This window comes from Galeopterus variegatus, unplaced genomic scaffold (assembly GCF_000696425.1).
Source record: "Galeopterus variegatus unplaced genomic scaffold, G_variegatus-3.0.2 Scaffold3256, whole genome shotgun sequence".
Lineage (NCBI taxonomy): Eukaryota > Metazoa > Chordata > Mammalia > Dermoptera > Cynocephalidae > Galeopterus > Galeopterus variegatus.
Genome location: NW_007729367.1, coordinates 153163 through 170978, shown reverse-complemented (window position 1 = coordinate 170978; position 17816 = coordinate 153163). Strand labels below are relative to the sequence as shown.

Here is a 17816-nt window from a genome sequence, read left to right as displayed (position 1 = left end):
GAGACAGAGAGGAGCTAACAGAGAACCAGAAGAATGCTGCGTCACCAAAACTAAGGGCATAGGGTTTCCAGAAAGAGATGGATGGAAACCAGGTTGAATGCTCCAGAGTCATGCTGTCTAATATAGTAGCCACTAGCCACATGTGCGACAATTTAAATTAATTAAAATTTAAAGTTCAGGGGCCGGCCCAGTGGCGCACTCGGTAGAGTGCGGCGCTTGGGAGCGCTGTGGCACTCCCGCTGAGGGTTCAGATCCCATGTAGAGACCGGTCTGTTCACTGGTTGAGCATGGTGTGGGCGCGACACCGAGGGTTGTGATCCCGTTGCCGGTCGCAGTATGGGCACAACACCGAGGGTTGCGATCCCATTACTGGTCACGAAAAAAGACAAAAAGGAAAAAAAAATTTAAAGTTCAGTTCTTCAGTCACACTTGCCACATTTCAAGTGCTCAAGTGCCACATGTGGCTAATGGTTACTATACTGGACAACACATAATAGAACATGGCCATCATCACAGAAAGTTCCATTGGACAGCACTGCTTTAGAGGCATGGAGACATGGCGTCAGGTAAGCAAGGCTAATGGATTTTGTAGTGAGAAGGTCACTGGTGGCCCTGAGGAAAGCAGTGGATACAGACGTTATACTGAAGACCCAAGCTTGCATTGAGAGTGAGGACTGTACAGAATATTCGTGAAAGAGGAAGTAGTCTGCTCAGCACCACGCCCTGTGCTCATCAGTCCTATAGCCAAGGAGCTGACGTCAGGGACGGGTGCCCACATTGGGATAACTGTGCCACCCTCTAGCTCCCAGTACTTAACAAGGGCCTAATACCTTGTAGGCCTTCAATATATGTGACTTGAATGGGTATATGAGACATCAGAGAATCTGCCCAAAAAATGAAGCCTGGCATTCACCTGGGCTGGCCACGTGGTACTGAGGCTCTTCAGCTCTGGTGGCCACTTAAGTAAGAGAAGAGTACGGGCCGCCTTGGCTCACCCCACCCTCTCCAAATGGCCCAGCCTTACATGCTTGCCAGGGGCTAGGCTGGTTCATTACACCCATACATAGTAACAACATTGCTTACTGGGTGACACCGTTATGCATGGCTCTGTATAACTGCTTTGCCTGCAGTATTTCATGCTTTAATTCTCATAACAACTCTATGAAAAAGATTTAAGTACAACCTCTATCTTACAGATGAGGAAACTATGGCTCAGAGAGGTTAATGTAGCTGATGTCATTTAGCTAATAAATGGTAGAAGCAGAATTCAGATGCAAGCCAGATTCCAAATGCTGGTGCCCTGCCTGATCTATGTTCATTTCATCACAGCTTGAAGTATTCCAAGATTTAAAACTGCAGATGTGGTAGATGATAAAAATGATGAAAACAAAAGTAGCAGAGAAAAAAATACCAGAAGGGGAAGTGCCAAAATGCTGTTTAGCAACTGTCACAGTTGAAGGATTACATGAGAATTCTTTTCCTTTTATCTTTGTTCCAAATTGACTTTAATGTGCCTGTATCTCTTTTACAGTAAAAGAAATAATAAATCCAATTCCTCCCCAGTTTTCCTAGTATTTTTCCATTTTCAGCCAGTCAAATAATTTTATTTCTGTGTATCACCAATCTCTACTATACTTCTTTTTACCCCCCACAGTGATAAAGATCAGTGTTTACTCAAACCGCCAGTCAAAGGAGCCCATGGCAGCTAAAGGAGCTTTAAGACCTCAGACTCCAAAGATTTCTTTTTTTTTTTTTTCTTTTTTTTTTGGTGGCTGGCAAGTGCAGGGATTGAACCCTGGACCTTAGTGTAATCAGCAGCATGCTCTAACCAACTGAGCTAACTGGCCAGCTCTCCACTGTACTTCTATCTTCCCCATATTTAGTGCCCTCTGAGTTCTCAGTAAGGCAGGAAAGCTCTACAATAACCTTAACAGTCCCGGACAGAATCACCCAGATAACTTACCACGTAACTAACATTCTAAAAAGATAATGCCAATGGAAGAAAATGCCAATAGGTGCTATTAAAAACTTTACAGAACAATATACATCATCTTCTCTCTACGTTTGTTTAAACCTATCTTTTAAATCTTATTTTCAATCACTTGATTTCCCCCATAATATATTACCCACTGAATTCCTGTAAACTTATAGTTTGGGCAAATCTGAGAATTTTATTGAATGCTCACCAAGACCAGCCAATATCAGTAAAAGTGGACACACTATCAATATGGATTTTTTTAAATCCAATATCAAGTAAATATTGATTGAAATAAAGGCTTTTTTCTAGAACAGGTACAGGGTTTGGTGTAAGGAGGCCCAAGGAGAGGCAGATGTTGAAGAACGTTTTATGAACATATATCTGATTATTAGGGCACAAAATCTCAAACAGGGCCCTTTATTAATGATGTACACCAGAGCCTTGGTACAGGTCACTCTGCCCACCATATGACTCTGTTTACTTCTACTGCAAGGAGGACGGTGCTTCAGGGTCTGCAGAAGAAAAGGACAGTTGTCTCCCTACATTCATTCTCCCTTCTTCCTTAGTAACAGATTCCTAAATTGATTTAGGGTAGCAGTGATTCCAGCTAAAAGCATATATTTCCTGAGCTCCCTTGCAACTAGGGGTAGCCAATGATATGTAAGCAGGAATTAATGAATAGGCCTTCCAGGAGAGCCTTTCAAAGAGAACCATGTTAACTGGAAGGGTCTCCTTTTGTCTGTTGTCTTTTCTCTTTGTCTTGCCTGGATTTAAGATGTGATCTCTGATGCCGTAGCCACCATTTTGATCTTGAGAATGGACATCATGCACTAAAATTGAGGCAACAAGAAAACAGAAGAAGCCTGGACCCTGATAACACTGTGGAACCACCATCCCTGCCCTGGACTTCCCACCTCTTTCAGGTGAGAGAATAAAACTCTACATTCATTTAAATCACTATAGTTGAGTGCCTTGATGATGTGTGAACAGATGCAATTCCTAGTGCGGCCAAGTCCTTAGGGCATATTAAACAAATGTCAGTTAATTCGGTAACAGAATGTATGGCCCTAAATCTATCTATAAAACTACCACAGAAAAATGTACAAACTTAAAATAATTTTTCGAGTACCCATGTATAATGGTCAGAGTAAACTAAGACTAATAATAAGTATAGCTAACATTTATCAAATAGTTATGCACTAAGAAGTTTGCTAGGTATTTTACATACATCACCTCATTTATTACTCAGCCTGATGCTATAAGGTAAGTACTATTATTATCATTAGAAGAAACTAAGGCTTGTGGGAGAGGGCAGAGTTGTCATTTTGCCAGCGTTAAGGGTTAAACTCTTTACCCTCAGCTATTAGAATTAAGAGCTAATACATGGCACAGCCTCTCAGACAGACTGACACCACAGCCTAAAATCTGAGCAAGAATAGTATAAAAGGTAAAATAAAGGGACTTAATCAGAAACACCAAGTATACTTTGTAAGTTGTGCAAGAACGCACTGTACAACTATGTGCAATTAACTTTTCAAGAAGCAGAAAAACTAAATTCATGGGAAAGTAAGTTTTAAAAAGTTGTCCAAACATTATCAGCAATAAGTCATATAAATATGACTTCTTATGCACTGGTATTATGCACGGAGAAGGACAAAATATCACTTTTGTAGTATTCTTGCTGAAATGCATAAACTCAATCTTACCATGGGAAAATATCAGATAAATCTAATTGGAAGACATTCTACAAAATAATGGACTCATCAAAGTCCATTATTTAGTGTCAAAGTCATGGAAAACAAGGAAAGATTGAGGAACTATCACAGATTGGAGGATATTAAGGGGCCACGACAATTAAATTCATTGTAGAATCCTGGACTGGATCCTGGAACAGAAAGAGAATACCAGGAGGAAGATCTGTACATTTCAAATAAGGCCTGTGATTTAGTTAGTAGTAGTGTACAAATGTTAATTTTCTTGTTTTGATCATTGTGCTACGGTTATTTAAGTTGGTAACATTAGAAGAAGTTTGGTATACCATATCTATGAACTTATTATTTTTACAAGTTTTCTATAAATCTAATGTTATTTTAAAATAAACAGCGTTTTTTTAAAGTTGTCCAAAAATTACCTCTAAGAAGAAATTAGGTCCAAATACAGAGTTGAATTGTTTCCATATTTCAAGGAATATTCATATGGTATATAAACTATTCTAGAGCATATAAAACAACAGAAAGTGTCCCAATTAATTCTATAAAGCTAATATGAACCTGATATTAAAATCTGGCAATATCACCTCAAAGCAAGAAAACTACTGTCCAATCTCACTCATGAATATAGTTTCAAAAGTCTAAATAAAATACTAAAAACTTAAATTCAGCAGTACATCTCAAAAAAATCATCATGACAAAATGTTCTTAATTCCAAAAACACTATGATGGCTCAATATTAGGAAATTTGTTAAAAGAATATATCAAACGCATTTGATAAAATTCAATATTAATTTCTGATTTTTTAAATTACACTTGATAGACTAGGAATAAAAAGACACTTTAATATCTCCTTCAAGACAAGAAGTCAGGAATTAAAGTATCACCATGGTTACATAATATTATTCTGGAGGCTCTTGCCAATGCAATAAGAAAAGAATAGGAAACACAAGATGCTCAACTGTCAAAATGCATGAAAACTGTCCCTGTTACTTGAAAATGATATAAAAACTATTAGAAGAGAGGACTTAATATGTGGAATTCTTGCAAAATAAATAAAAGCTCATAGCTTTTCTGTATAACTACAGTTACAGACTGTAACAGGAAAAGATCATGTTCATAATAACAACCAAAAAACCATAAATTACCAAAGAATAAACTCAAAAAGAATGGTGTGGAATGTAAATGTATATTTCAAAATAATCAAGAGTAAATCTCAGGTATATGACCATAAAAAATGTCAAGTAAGTGAGATGATAGATATGTTAATTAGCTTGATATAATCACTCACATATATCAAATCACATATGTAGATATATATCAAAACATCACATTGTACTCCATAAATACAATTTGTAAATTAAAAATCATATAAATTTTTTAAAGGTGGTGGTTGCACAACATTACAAATGTACTAAGTGCTGCAGATTTGTTTGCTTTAAAATGGTTAATTTATGTTATTAAAATTTTTAAATTAATTTTAAAAAGAAAAAGAAAGAAAACTGCAAAACTTTTTTATGGACATGAAAAATTTCAGATAAAAAAATAAAAGTTAGGTTATGCAAAGTTGACAAGGATGTAGGAAAACAGACAATCTCATACATTGTTGCAAAAAGTATAAATTGGTAAACCTCTTTATAGGGCAACTTAGCAATATCTATCAAAACTTAAATGCACATAACCTTTGAGCCAGCAATTCTACTTCTAGAAATTCATCTTACAGATAATATATGAGCATATGTATAAAAAGATGACAGAGAGAGAGAGTATGTGTGCACATGCACACATATGAGGCTACTTAATATAGCCTTGTTCTTAACAGCAAAATGCTGGGAACAACATAAATATTGAAAAATAAGAGATCAGTCAAAGATGACATATCAACATTATAAAATACTACATAGCCATACTATAAATAGTATGATCATTTTACTGAAAAATATTTTTGTAAAATATATATATATTCATAAAATAGACAGGATGTACATTCTTCTAAAAATTATCAATGTACTTTTATCTAGGTGGAAGAATTATGGTAACTTATTTTCTTCCCTGTGCTTTTCTATGTTTTCCAGATTTTCTACAATGCTAATGTATTGTAATTAACAGGGAAAGGTAATACAAGCTTTGTCTGTCGATGAAAGAAATTCCATTACCTAACATTTAGGCACTAGATGCACAATGCATGTGAATTCAACTTCTAAATGCACTTGCCCATTTATAATCTGCATTCACATGCCTTTCCTCCAAATTTTATATTGCAGTTGCCAACTTGAAAAACTCACAATACGTGTTTTTTATTTTCATCAGTTCCTACCACTATCTCAGTGAACTCAATACTGCAGCTAATAATGTAGTTACTTTCTGATCTTGGGTCAAGAAGTGAAATCACCACTCTGCTTGTGTAAAAGAGAGAGGGAAATACCGTGACAGCAGCAAGGAGGGCAAAATAGGGTGTTTATCCTGTAAACCTCAAATCTCCAGTTTTATCCACTGCAGGAAGTGGTGGTACTTTTGTTTCATCAACTTTTCTTTATCCCCATGAGAAGTGTGTTGTATTATCTATGTATACACAAGGATCTACAGCTTAAGAAAGCCAGGATATCAGGGCAGGAAACCGGGGCGTGTGTTTTAAGGTTTAGATCCTGTCTAACTAGATCTCGTCAGCAAGAACTGGGAAGTGGAGCTCACTACAAACATGCCAATTGTGATATGCACACTTCGAGCAGCCAGCATGCAGTGTTTCAAAAAATGTTCTGTAGCCCTGACCACATTTGGGGTGGGAATGTTTTGTACCTGGGATCTTGATGACCTCCTTAAACACCCTCTATCTCAAGAACCCTGGGCACTAACCCAGATCCATTATAAGGAGCTCTATTTCCAATCCTATATGTTGGTGGCTCCTAAACTTCTATATAGGAGAGTCTTAAGGGGCAGTAATCTGGAAGGAAGGGGGATGGGGAGGCTGGGAGCGGTGGCTTTCAAAGGTTTTTACCTCAATATACAGTAACAGGTATTATATTCCACATTTTGACCCATTACAAACATATGTGTAACATGTGGTAATACATACACACAAACATACAATTATATTACTAAAATAAAAGTTTTATGAAACAATGCATAGGCTAATACTTCGAAAAGTTCATGGAAAAATAGAATCAAAAGATAATACGAATCTTCCATGAACTTTTTAAATTACCCTGGTGCGCTAAGTGTGACACACCTTGACGTGTTCTATTCTATTACCTTGACATGTTCTAGTCTACTCCATTCTATTAAAAATTCTGCTCAAATCTCACTAAAATTATTTCCGCGGTCCATCATGATGGAAGCAGCCTGCAGTTAGAAAAGCACTGGGCAAGGGGTCTTTGGGGCCTGGATTTGTGATCATTTGGCATGTGGCCGTGGGCTGGCTCACCCCCAGACCAGTCCTTCACATCACAGGTACAAGCTCTTAGGCGAGTTCTCCAAAAAGAAGAAATGCTTAAGAAATCATGAGAGGTCGTGGGAGTGTCCACAGTCACACATTTCCACAATCGTATTTCTGGAAATCAAATCTATGGACAGGACTCGAATTTTTGAATCTTCCTCCCAGCCCCTTTCTGAGGCCCTAGCGGAGGAGGGACACCGGGAGCCGGTTACCGTAGGAGGAGCTGTTAAAGAGCTCGATGTTGAAGAAGGCGTAGTCCCCGCTGGTCATGCCGTGCCTGTGCGCCGCCAGCATGATGCTCCGGATGGTGTCGCTGCTCGCACACATGATCACCACTGCGGGAGGAACAGAGAGCAGGGTGAGACGCCCTTCACGGAGGACAGCAGCGTGCTGCGACCAGGGGCGACGTCCTGAAGGCTCTCCTCATCACTTACTAGCTACCGAGGGAAAAAGTGGTAACCTTACCTTGGGGAAACTAGCGGACACCGCCGCAGCCAAGGGACGGAAGCCAGCACCACCGAGCACGCGAGCCCAGATCACGGGCCTCCTGACATGACACGCTCAGGACCAAAAACCCCCAGGTGGGCAGCCCGCAGCTCACCAGGGGCAAGCGGCCCCACACCCAACGTGGGGGCCAGTCCATGTAGAATGATTAGCCTATGCCCCTTAAAATGGCCAATTCCATGAAAAGCAAAGACAGGCTGAGGCCACGTTTCAAATGGAAAGAGACTTAAAGGAACAAAAAACCAAATGCAACGTGTGATGCTGGATTGGATTCAGGACCCTAAAATAAATAAGTAAATAAAGCTAGTTGTGCTATAAAGGGCATGTTTGAGACAACTGGTGAAATTTGAATAAGATCTGTGAACTGGATAATAGAATTGCGTTTGCATTAAAGTTCTTGCTTTTCATAATTATACTGTGGTTATATAAGTGAGTGTCCTTGTTCTTAGGAAACACATACTTAAATGTTTAGGGGTAAAGAAACATAATCCTGTACGTATTCTCAAATAGTTTATAAAAAGATAGTATTATCAGAATGAGTATGAATATGTATACAACATATACGATACAACATATATATATACAACATATATATACGATAAATACAGATGGATAGGTAGGTAGGTAGGTGGTAGATCGATAAGAGGAGAGAAGAGGGAAAGGAAGAGATTTTGAATAATAAAACAAATGTGGCAAAAAATTAACAATTGGTGAAAATTTGAGTGAAGTCTATACATAAGTTCCTTACACTTTCTTACATCTTTTCCAAAAGTGCAAAATTATTTCAAAATATTTTAAAAGAAAATACATCAAGTAAGTCACCAAATTTGCCCAATATGAGACTGCAAAGAGTGTCAACTGCTTTTTATACTTAACAGCATGGTAAATACAAGTACATTTTTTTGAAAAAGCAAGACCATTGGTTTGAGAGAGAACACTCGTTTGGCAAATTGGAGGATGCAGTGAGTGCAACAGGCTTTCGGCTGTCTGAATTTTAAACCATTATTCTCAGGCTGTCTCAACATACATAGGAAATAGTGAACAAGATTCCACGTCCCTCCCCATGCTCTCTCAGTTTCTATCCACACTGTCTCATTTGAGAGGCTTTAAGCAACTGCAGAACATTGTTGCCTACCACACAAGAGCTACCCAGGCTCGAGTGAAGTGGGGACTTGGCCACTATCCAGTCAATTTGATCACTGTTGATGGCCCCAGTCCCCATGACCGGGCCCACTGTGTATTGCCACATACACACTGTGCGGAGGAGAGACCTGGAGAGACCTGGGTGCCATAAACCGCATTATCATGATGCATGCCAGCCTTCTAAGATGTGTATGTTCTTTGTAAAAGCATGGGTGCTGAAAGATGTAAAACAAACTTCAGTCCGTGCCAAAGCGGCCTTGGCAACCTGCATGGGTTAGGCTCTTGTTGATATTTAGTTTATTGCACACGTTAGTTCAGAGTGTTAGATCATGACTGTGACATTTCATACTACAAAAGGGCTCCATGTACGGGGTAAAAGCTCTAGAGAACAACTCTCTAAAACAATACAGAACTCCTAAAGATCCATAACTATGGGAGTAGGAGTGGTTTGTGCCTGGAAGTATAGTTATCCAAGAGTACTTCAAAAAGTTCATGGAAAAATAAAATGAAAAGATAATAAGAATATTTCCATGAACTTTTTGGAGACCCCGCCTATATTTGAGATAATCAAATACCGAGATGTCTCAGTAAGGAAGCTTTCAAAGAAACTCCTCATTATTCATTATGACTTAGACCCTTGTTTTACCTGATTCAATTCTAACCCCTTCAACAAACTAACAGCTAGGGTGTCCCACAAAATGGCCAACAAGGGGCTGAGGTTGGACAAGTTTGAAGAGTGTGGATTCCAAGACTGGGTGTCTCCAGGAGGTTCCAGGAAGCTCTTGCTGACTAGCCACCAAGCAGCCCTCATCATTTTTTGATCAACTGATCATAGTACAGGTTCTGGCTCTTAACCCCCAGACCCAGAACCTGATTCTGCCAGCCCATACAGAGTAAAGTCACTGCTTAGGGGAAGACTCCCAATAACCTAACTCAGACGTTTATAGATAATCTGAAATGCAGATTACTTAAATTTAATGAGGACCAGAGTGGTCATGAATACGTTAAGTGTTAACATGCCCTATACCTGGGTATGTTAACTGGAGAGACAAATTATAAGCAGTAAGATGCTAGTCAGGATGAAATCATAATCAGGAAGGTCAGGTGGAGGATTCAGGTGTCCAAAGGCACCAGAACGTGACAGCACCAAGCATTCATCTAAGAGACATACCTATTCCAGGGACAAACACCAGGCCATGTCTTAGGGCCAGAGCACAAGCTTCCCTAAGTCCTAGATGGGCTCTACCCAACACTGGCCTCTGGGGCACCTTTTTTTCTGCCCCATCTCCTTCTCTCTCTCCCTGCTATGGTTTGAATGTGTCCCCCAAATTCCATGTGTTGGAAACTTAATCCCCAAATTCATGTGTTGATGATATTTGGAGGTGGGGCCTTTAGGAGGTAATTAGGATTAGATATGGTCATGAGGGTGGAGCCTCCATGATGGAACTGGTGGCTTTATCAGAGGGGGAAGAGAGACCTGAGCTAGCAGGTGCTTGCCCTCTTGCCATGTGATGCCCTCCACCATGGTATGATGCAGCAAGAGGTCCTCACCAGATGCCAAGGCCATGCTCTTAGACTTCCCAACCTCTAGAACCATAAGCTAAATAAACCTCTTTTCTTTAAAAATTACCCAGTCTGTGGTATTCTGTTATAGCAACAGAAAGCAGACTAAGACAGTCCCCATCACTATCACCACTAAGCCCTTCTGATGGACACATTCTTTCTTTAAATGCTAGTACCCACTTAGACTGAGCAAGAGTGACACAGAGTGGCATTGTGTCTGTCTGAGCAGATTCAAATTATTTTATATTTTATCCATTTTGTGTTGACCATGTAGCTTAACTCTCAAAAGAAAACCTTGATTTCCAACTTCATGGGTGGAGCACTGTCTTTCTTGGATAAATCAAACCTACAATACACATTGTCACCCATTTTCAGTTCGAGTTGAAGCAAGCGCTTAATGACACAGGCAAAGCAGTCAGAGTGCAGAATCCTACCTATTTTATTATGTTCCCCATCTCTTATGGTTGTCTCATTCATACCTAATGGGACAGCAAGTATTTTTAGCAATGTGCCTTTATAGAATCTGTCAAAAGGTTTAAAATAGTTTCCATTGAAATAGTTTTCTCTTTCTATGCATGTTTCATCAGTTTACATAGTAACTAATTAAATTACATACTTATAATCATAAGCACAACTGGCATAGACAGATTTGGGGACAACTCTTGGGAAGTATATGGAGAAGTATGACAAATACGTGGCATACTCAGGAGAGTATTAGCCACCAGCACTTACCAACAATGGATAAGATTTATAGAGGAACATAGAGCATCCAATAATCCTGCAAACTGCATTAGTAGAGATCAGTTAAGACAGGCTCTGTTGCATCTAAGTACAATTAAATATATAAATATTAATTTTTCATCAAATTGTTAAACTTCTAAAAGAGGGGATGATGGTGTGATTCTAAGTTTCTGGATAGACTTTTCTTCATCCCGCTCTATTTTCTCCTCCTTGCCGATGAACTTGCAATGTTTCATGCCATCCTCCATTATCTGGTTCCCTCCACATCCTCTGTAAATGGTTTGTCACTACTGCAGCATGTTCTTGCAATCACTCTAAGAATGGCAGAAAGAAGTGTTAAGGGGTGGCTATACAAGTCAATACAGAGAACCAAAAACAATCCAGCTGGTATACCTTAGTTATCGGGGAAATCTTTTCCCCAGTCTCAGTTTTCCATTTGGAGCAACCTCTAATGTGTTAACATTCCTCCTCTCTCAATGTGCCTTTATTTACCTTTCCCCCATCCCCAACAAGAGGGAGGGAAAGGATTGAAGGGTCTGCCTGGTGAGCCTGGAAGAAAAACTGAACATGCTGTGCTTAGTCCTTTCTTCTTTCCACTTTGGGATGTGTCTGCTTGCAGAGAGCTTTATGAGCTACTTTTGTCACGTGGTGAGGGGCCTGCTCCCAGAGGAGGGACCTGTAGCTGAAAGCACTGTGATTTAGTGGATGTCCCTGCCTAATTCTGGGGGGAATTTTGGTCTTTTGGCAACAAATCTAAATCCATGTTTTCCAATCAGTTTTATCAGTAATAAAAAGGATATTGTCATAGTCTCCATCTGACTCCTGCACCCATCTTCTGTTTAATTCTATACCTAGAGGAAAAAAGGGATGGTATGCAGGAAAGCAAAGCAGGGCCATGTCCTGCAAACTGAAAAAACAGTAACAGAAATGAAAAAACAAAACTCAATACTAATTTTGGAAGTGGTCAAAGAAATACCCAGGCAAGAAAAACTAAAACAAAACAAAAAAGATAGGCAGTAAATAAGAGAAAGATAAGAAAAGCAGAGGATTAATCCAGGAGGTCTAACATCCAAATAAGAAGAAGCCTAGAAAGAGAAAACAGAGAAAATTCAGGGGATAAAATTATCAAAGAAATAATTCAAGGAATTTTCCCAGAATTAAAAGACATGAGCTTCTGGATAGAAGGGGTCTACCGAGTGCACAAGACAAAACACTGGCACCAAATCACATCATAATGAAATGTTAAAACATTGGGAGCAAAGAGAAGACTCTAATAATTTCCAGGGGGTGGGGGGAGGAAGAGAAAAGCAGATAAACAATAAGTCCAGAATCCAAACTGATTCAAGCTTCCTAAAAGCAATGTTGGAATTTAGAGGACAATGGAGCAATGCTGTTAAATTTTGAGGGACAATGATTTCCAACCTAGAATTCTCTAATTACATATAAGGGTAGTATGAGGAAATTTCCAGTCATGAAAGGTCTCAAAATTTAGCTCTCATCCATCCTTTCTCAGAAAGCTCCTGGAGGATGTGCTCCAAAACAACAGTACAACCTAGAAAGAGGAACACGTGGGGATCTTGCTCAAAAGAGAGGAGAGTCCTAGAAAGCTACTGAAGAAAGAACCCAGAGTAACAACTATGCAGCATGCCTAGAAAATAACTAAACTGCAACAGCTCAGGAGACTTAAAAGAGAGAATTAGAAAATGATTTACTTGTAAGTCTATAGGAAACTAAGCAAACAGACAAAAGCAGACTTTTTTTTTTAACCACAAGGGAAAAAATAGGGCAAGAAAGGAAATGTCAGTGTAGTGGTCTATATGTCTCACCCACAAATATCATTTAGAAGGTGGTAATAATAATAATAATACTGATACTAAATTCTGAGCTAACCAAAAATTTTGACACAGCCATGTTGGGAGGATAACTGGATAGAAAGCTTGCATGTGTAGCTAACGGGCAGTAAAGTGAAGTAAATCATATCTTCCACTGGGTTACCAAGAGATAACACCTAAAACTGAAAAAATCAAAATGAGCATGTTATTTAGAGATGCAAAGGCAAATAATTACAGGAACAGCTACAAAAGTGGAAAATGGTTGCCTCTGGAAAGTGAAAAATGGGGAGGAGAGACAGGAAACTTTTTTTCCTAGTTAGACCTGGGTAATTTTCTAACTTTAAACTATGTAGCTGTGGGCCGGCCCGGTGGTGCACTGGATAGTGCGCTGCTTGGGAAGCACGGCGGCGCTCCCGTCCGAGGGTTCGGATCCCACATACAGACCGGCTCCCAAATAATTACAGGAACAGCTACAAAAGTGGAAAATGGTTGCCTCTGGAAAGTGAAAAATGGGGAGGAGAGACAGGAAACTTTTTTTCCTAGTTAGACCTGGGTAATTTTCTAACTTTAAACTATGTAGCTGTGTAACTGACTTTGGTTAAAAAAAATCTAATTTTTTTTCAAAAAAGGTTTCTCTCTGGCTGTTTCTACATTGCATAGCAATAGATGTCATTTGCAAAATAGAGATTGCACGTTCATTTTTGTTGTTCACAAAGCTTCATCTGCCCCAAAGGCCTTCAGAATTTCTAAGATGTGGCCTACAATGCTTCTTTTTTCCCCTGCTATGTTAGTTATTTTACTCTTATCATGGGTTCTTTGCTTAAAAATTCTGCTGATCAACCACTCGGTCATTTACCCCAGACTACTTCCAAAAATAAATGACTCTTGTATTGATTAAATAGTGTTATCTCTACAGTCCTCATGCAGGCCCAGATTAATGACAGAGTAATAACTAAAAGGACAAAACTACAGTTGTTCATATAAAAACATTTGTGCGTAGAATATTTTGAGTTCTGCATCTTATAAGTTGCACAGAAAAGACAACGACTGGTTTTTATTGCTTGAAAAAATTATTTATTTCTAAACTTGTCTTTTTAAAAATAAATTTATTGTTAAGTGGGGAATATTGAAGGCAATAGTTGTATACTTGAATCTGCTTTACATAAAAGTCATTATTTTTAAAAAATAATATATGCTAGGGTGTGTCTGTTTTGGTGATATTATATGCTGGCTAAAGATATGAGAGAAAAATGTTTTTAAATTATTGACTTAGATGTCAAATCCCTACAATGAAAGAAAAATGAATATCCCTTAGTTTTTATTCCTACAGTACAGTGTATAGCCAAGTAAAATTTTAGTCATATTATTATTTGAGATGGTGGTGTTATCAGGTTTTGCCCATTAAGAGATTCAGACATTCGTGATTTGGTTTTAAAGATGAACTTAAGTGCAGAAAAAGTATTAAAATTGTTCTCTCTCTGCTTTAGTTCATGATGTTGATACGGAATTTTCAAAGTCAAGAACACTGTCAGTTACATTTTTACACTTGGGTGGGTGCAAATCAGGATCACCATATATCAGTTTGAAGAGGCCTGATTCTCACCTGACTCATTTCACAAAGGAGGAAACTCAGATGCCAAGTGGACATGCCAAATCCAGAGCATCTGCTTCTCAGCCCAGATTCTTTCCCATGGCATGGCCCCCCATTCTGGGCAAAGGTGATCATCATCATATGTATAAAATAATAACTAAAATAAAACCGCACATTAATTGAGCACTTAGTATGTGTCTGGCCCTTTTTCAGCACATCCTGTTTGTTAGCTCATTTAACCCTCCCAAAGATGTGGGTGCTCTAACTGCCCCCACTATACCTGAGAAGCCTGAGGTACAGAAGTTTGATAGCAGCCCAAGATCTGCCAACCAGTGGGTAATTGAGCCACAAACTCCACTGAAACCATATACTGAACCCCTGCTTAACATATTAACTGCTTATGTGGAAGCAACTTGACTCAGCATGTCTGTAGGAGATCCCCCGAGAGAACTTTGTTATGGAGCAACTTCCTCTCCTGAGAGTAAGGAATTGGGGGAAGAGAGAGCAGGGGAGAGAGAGCTTAGGGGAGAAACTATTTTGTTTTATATTTCCAAATATCTGCCAGGTCACTGTTGGAAATATGTTTTACAGTAAGAATATAAAATCTCAGTCTTATCACCTGTAAAATACACATCAGTGGAGCAAACTTTCACCACTAAATTCAAACTTGGAAGAAAAAAATAAAGAAGCAGAGAGACTTGGGAACATCTATGAGGCTTTTGGCGTTAAAAAATAATCATCAGCAGCAGACATCAGCCCAAGTTCTCTGAAGCTGGATGCACACACCAGACCCCAGGCCCACCAGGGCATGCCCTTCTCCCTGCTCTGTGGCCTCAGCCACCATTTGGAGGCAGAGGGGGCCCGGTGGCCGCGATCCGCCCACACCTGGACTGACAGATCCCCTCGGCCTTGTAGCTCAGGCCACGTGCGTGGGGTCACTGCCGACATTGGGACCTACAGGGCAGCGGCACCACAGATTTGTTTGCAAACGGTGGATCTTGCCCGTAGGGAGACACACCCCCATCCCCAGCCAGCCCTGGGAAGTCTCCAACTTCTAGCTCCTGGCCCTCGAAAGCAGGAGAGCTGAAGCAGCAGGTTCTGGGGGCCAAAGCAGCCCGAAGTCTGCAAGAGGCTACGGTAACCTGCGAACTGGGAGGGGGAAAGAAGTAGAGGAGTCCGCAGCCTTTGGACACATATGCCCTTTCTCATAATCAGCAAAGCCGGCGTCCCGCCTGCTTGGGTGGTAGAGACTCGGCGCAGACAGCCTGGAGTTCGAACGCTCCAAACTTGGCCATTGCATTCCCACTGTCGACACCTCCCGTCTCTTCACTCTAAAGGGTGCCTTCACTCGAGTAGAGGTGGCCAAATTGGGAAGGGGGGTGGCTGCAGCGCCACGCTCCATGGCTCATCTGCCTTCTCTCACCTGTTCCTGAGGCCCCGAGTCTCGGGTAGCGCTGTCCCCTATGGCCAGCGCACAGGTGCCCGGTCGTGCCGAGTCGTGGACGAACCCCGCGCCCGGCTCAGCCCGGTTCACTTTCGGTCTCACCCTCTTGGCACCGGAGTCGCGGGGAACTTTGCCGGGATCGCACCGTTGACACTGGAGGCGCGTGCGCGCCGCGGGGGCGCAGAGGCGGGATTCCCTGAGCGCTGTGTACCTCAACCCCGGCAGGAGGCAGGAGAGAACAGCTCGGTGCTGAGCTCTCAGCCCGCCTTCCCGCACATTCCACCCTGCAGTAACATGAGCTGCGCTGGGGGCTTCCGCGATTACGTGTCGGTGACCTGTAGCCACAGCCCCCATCCTCAGCCTTCAGCTCTTTGCCTAGTTCAGGTTTTATTCCAAACCCCCAGAGACCCGCGGAGAAAACCTGGGGGGGGCCGAGGAGAGGGGCAGGTGGAAAGGAGGTTCAGCGCCCGCGTCTGCAGAGCGCGCTCCCGCAAAGCCCAGCTCTGAGCGCTGTAGGGACTGCGACCCAAACGTGCTGGAGGAAGTGAGTGTCGCCTGAGTCCAGACACAGCGACGCATTTTTGGTGGAAACCACAGAAGCTCGTTTATAAGGGGCTGGAGGGGCCATGGAAGGAATGAGGAGAGAGATACAATGAGCCTTTAAAAGAAACCTGGGGTCTGTGGAAGGGGCAGCCAGGGAAGCCGGGAGACCAGGGCTGGCCAAGCAGCGGCGGCGGCTGCGCAGCGCCCACGACGCTCCGCACTCGGAGGGGGCGCACGTCGGGAAAGGACTGGGTCAGAGTTCTTCCGGCCTCCTCACGCTTCAGACCCTGCTTGGAGCAGGGCACGGGGACGGAGCCCCTACCCGCCAGCCCCGCGCCGGGGAAGTGGGAGCGAGAAAGAAACAACCCAGACGGCTTCACAGCACCTGTCGGACGTGGGCACGCGACAGCGGCGGGCTCAGCCCCCGGCCCCCGCCCCTCCACCTCCCCGGAGTCCTTTACGTATGCCCTCGGACCGGATGGGCGATCGTCAAAGGTGGTCGCAGCCGGACAGCGCACACCTGACCGAGTCCCCGAGCGCTCCCTCCCCGGGTCTTCGGCGCCGCAGGGGGCAGTGGGGTCCGCAGAGGAGTGCCCGAGTGTTGAGAGGGAGCCAGGGAGAGCAGCTGGGTTAGGGTCGGGGGCCTGGGACACGCTCCTGCTCACCTCGCTCAGTGGCCTGGATGTAGCGCACGATGTCGTCCAGGTCCAAGTCTTTGGTCTCGTCGAAACTGTAGGCGGACGTGTGCAAACCCTCCTCCTGGAAGACCTCGTGGACCCCCTCGAGGGTGAAGTAGCAGTTCCTCTCTAGCTTGTCGTCGCTGTAGACCAGCGCGGCGCGGCTCCAGTGGTGGTGGCGGAAAAGGGCGAGCATCATCTCGCCCATCTTGGCGTAGGCGGGCGCCACGCGCGTGAGGTGAGAGTACTCGGTGTCCTTGTGCTGGAAGCCGGCGGCCAGTGCCCCGGCCGACAGCATGGGCAGGTCCCAGTGCGACGCAAGCCGGGCCACGGGCGCCGCCGCGTACTCGCACACCGGCCCTAGAATGAGGTCGGGTTTGGCGCCGCGCGCCGCCGCCACGCGGTCCACCAGGCTGAAGAGCGCGCGGTTGCCGCAGTCTGAGTCCTCGTAGGCCACCTGGAAGCGAGTGCCCGGCGGCAGCAGCCGCTTCCCAGTCCCGTTGCCCTCCACGCTGCGCAACGCGTACTCGATGGCCGGCCGCACGCGGGCCAGTGAGAACAAGTACGAGTCATCCTGGGGCAACAACACCAGCACCTCGATCTTCTGCGGCGGCAGCGCTTCTCTCTCCCGGCGCCCGCCGCCCGGGCCCGCGCCCCG

At 42.8% G+C, this 17816-nt stretch overlaps 1 protein-coding gene across 2 annotated transcripts in view; it reads right to left on the bottom strand.

The window, feature by feature from the left end:
- The window catches only part of NPR3 (natriuretic peptide receptor 3), a 75320-nt gene that overhangs the window by 56403 nt on the left and 1101 nt on the right, over window positions 1–17816 (bottom strand). For both annotated transcript variants that reach the window (XM_008584398.1, XM_008584399.1), the window contains exons 2-3: window positions 17147–17815; window positions 7333–7455 (exon numbers count right to left, since the gene is read on the bottom strand). In XM_008584398.1, the coding sequence (XP_008582620.1) occupies window positions 7333–7455; window positions 17147–17815 (792 nt within the window). The remainder of the gene's footprint in view (window positions 1–7332; window positions 7456–17146; window position 17816) is intronic.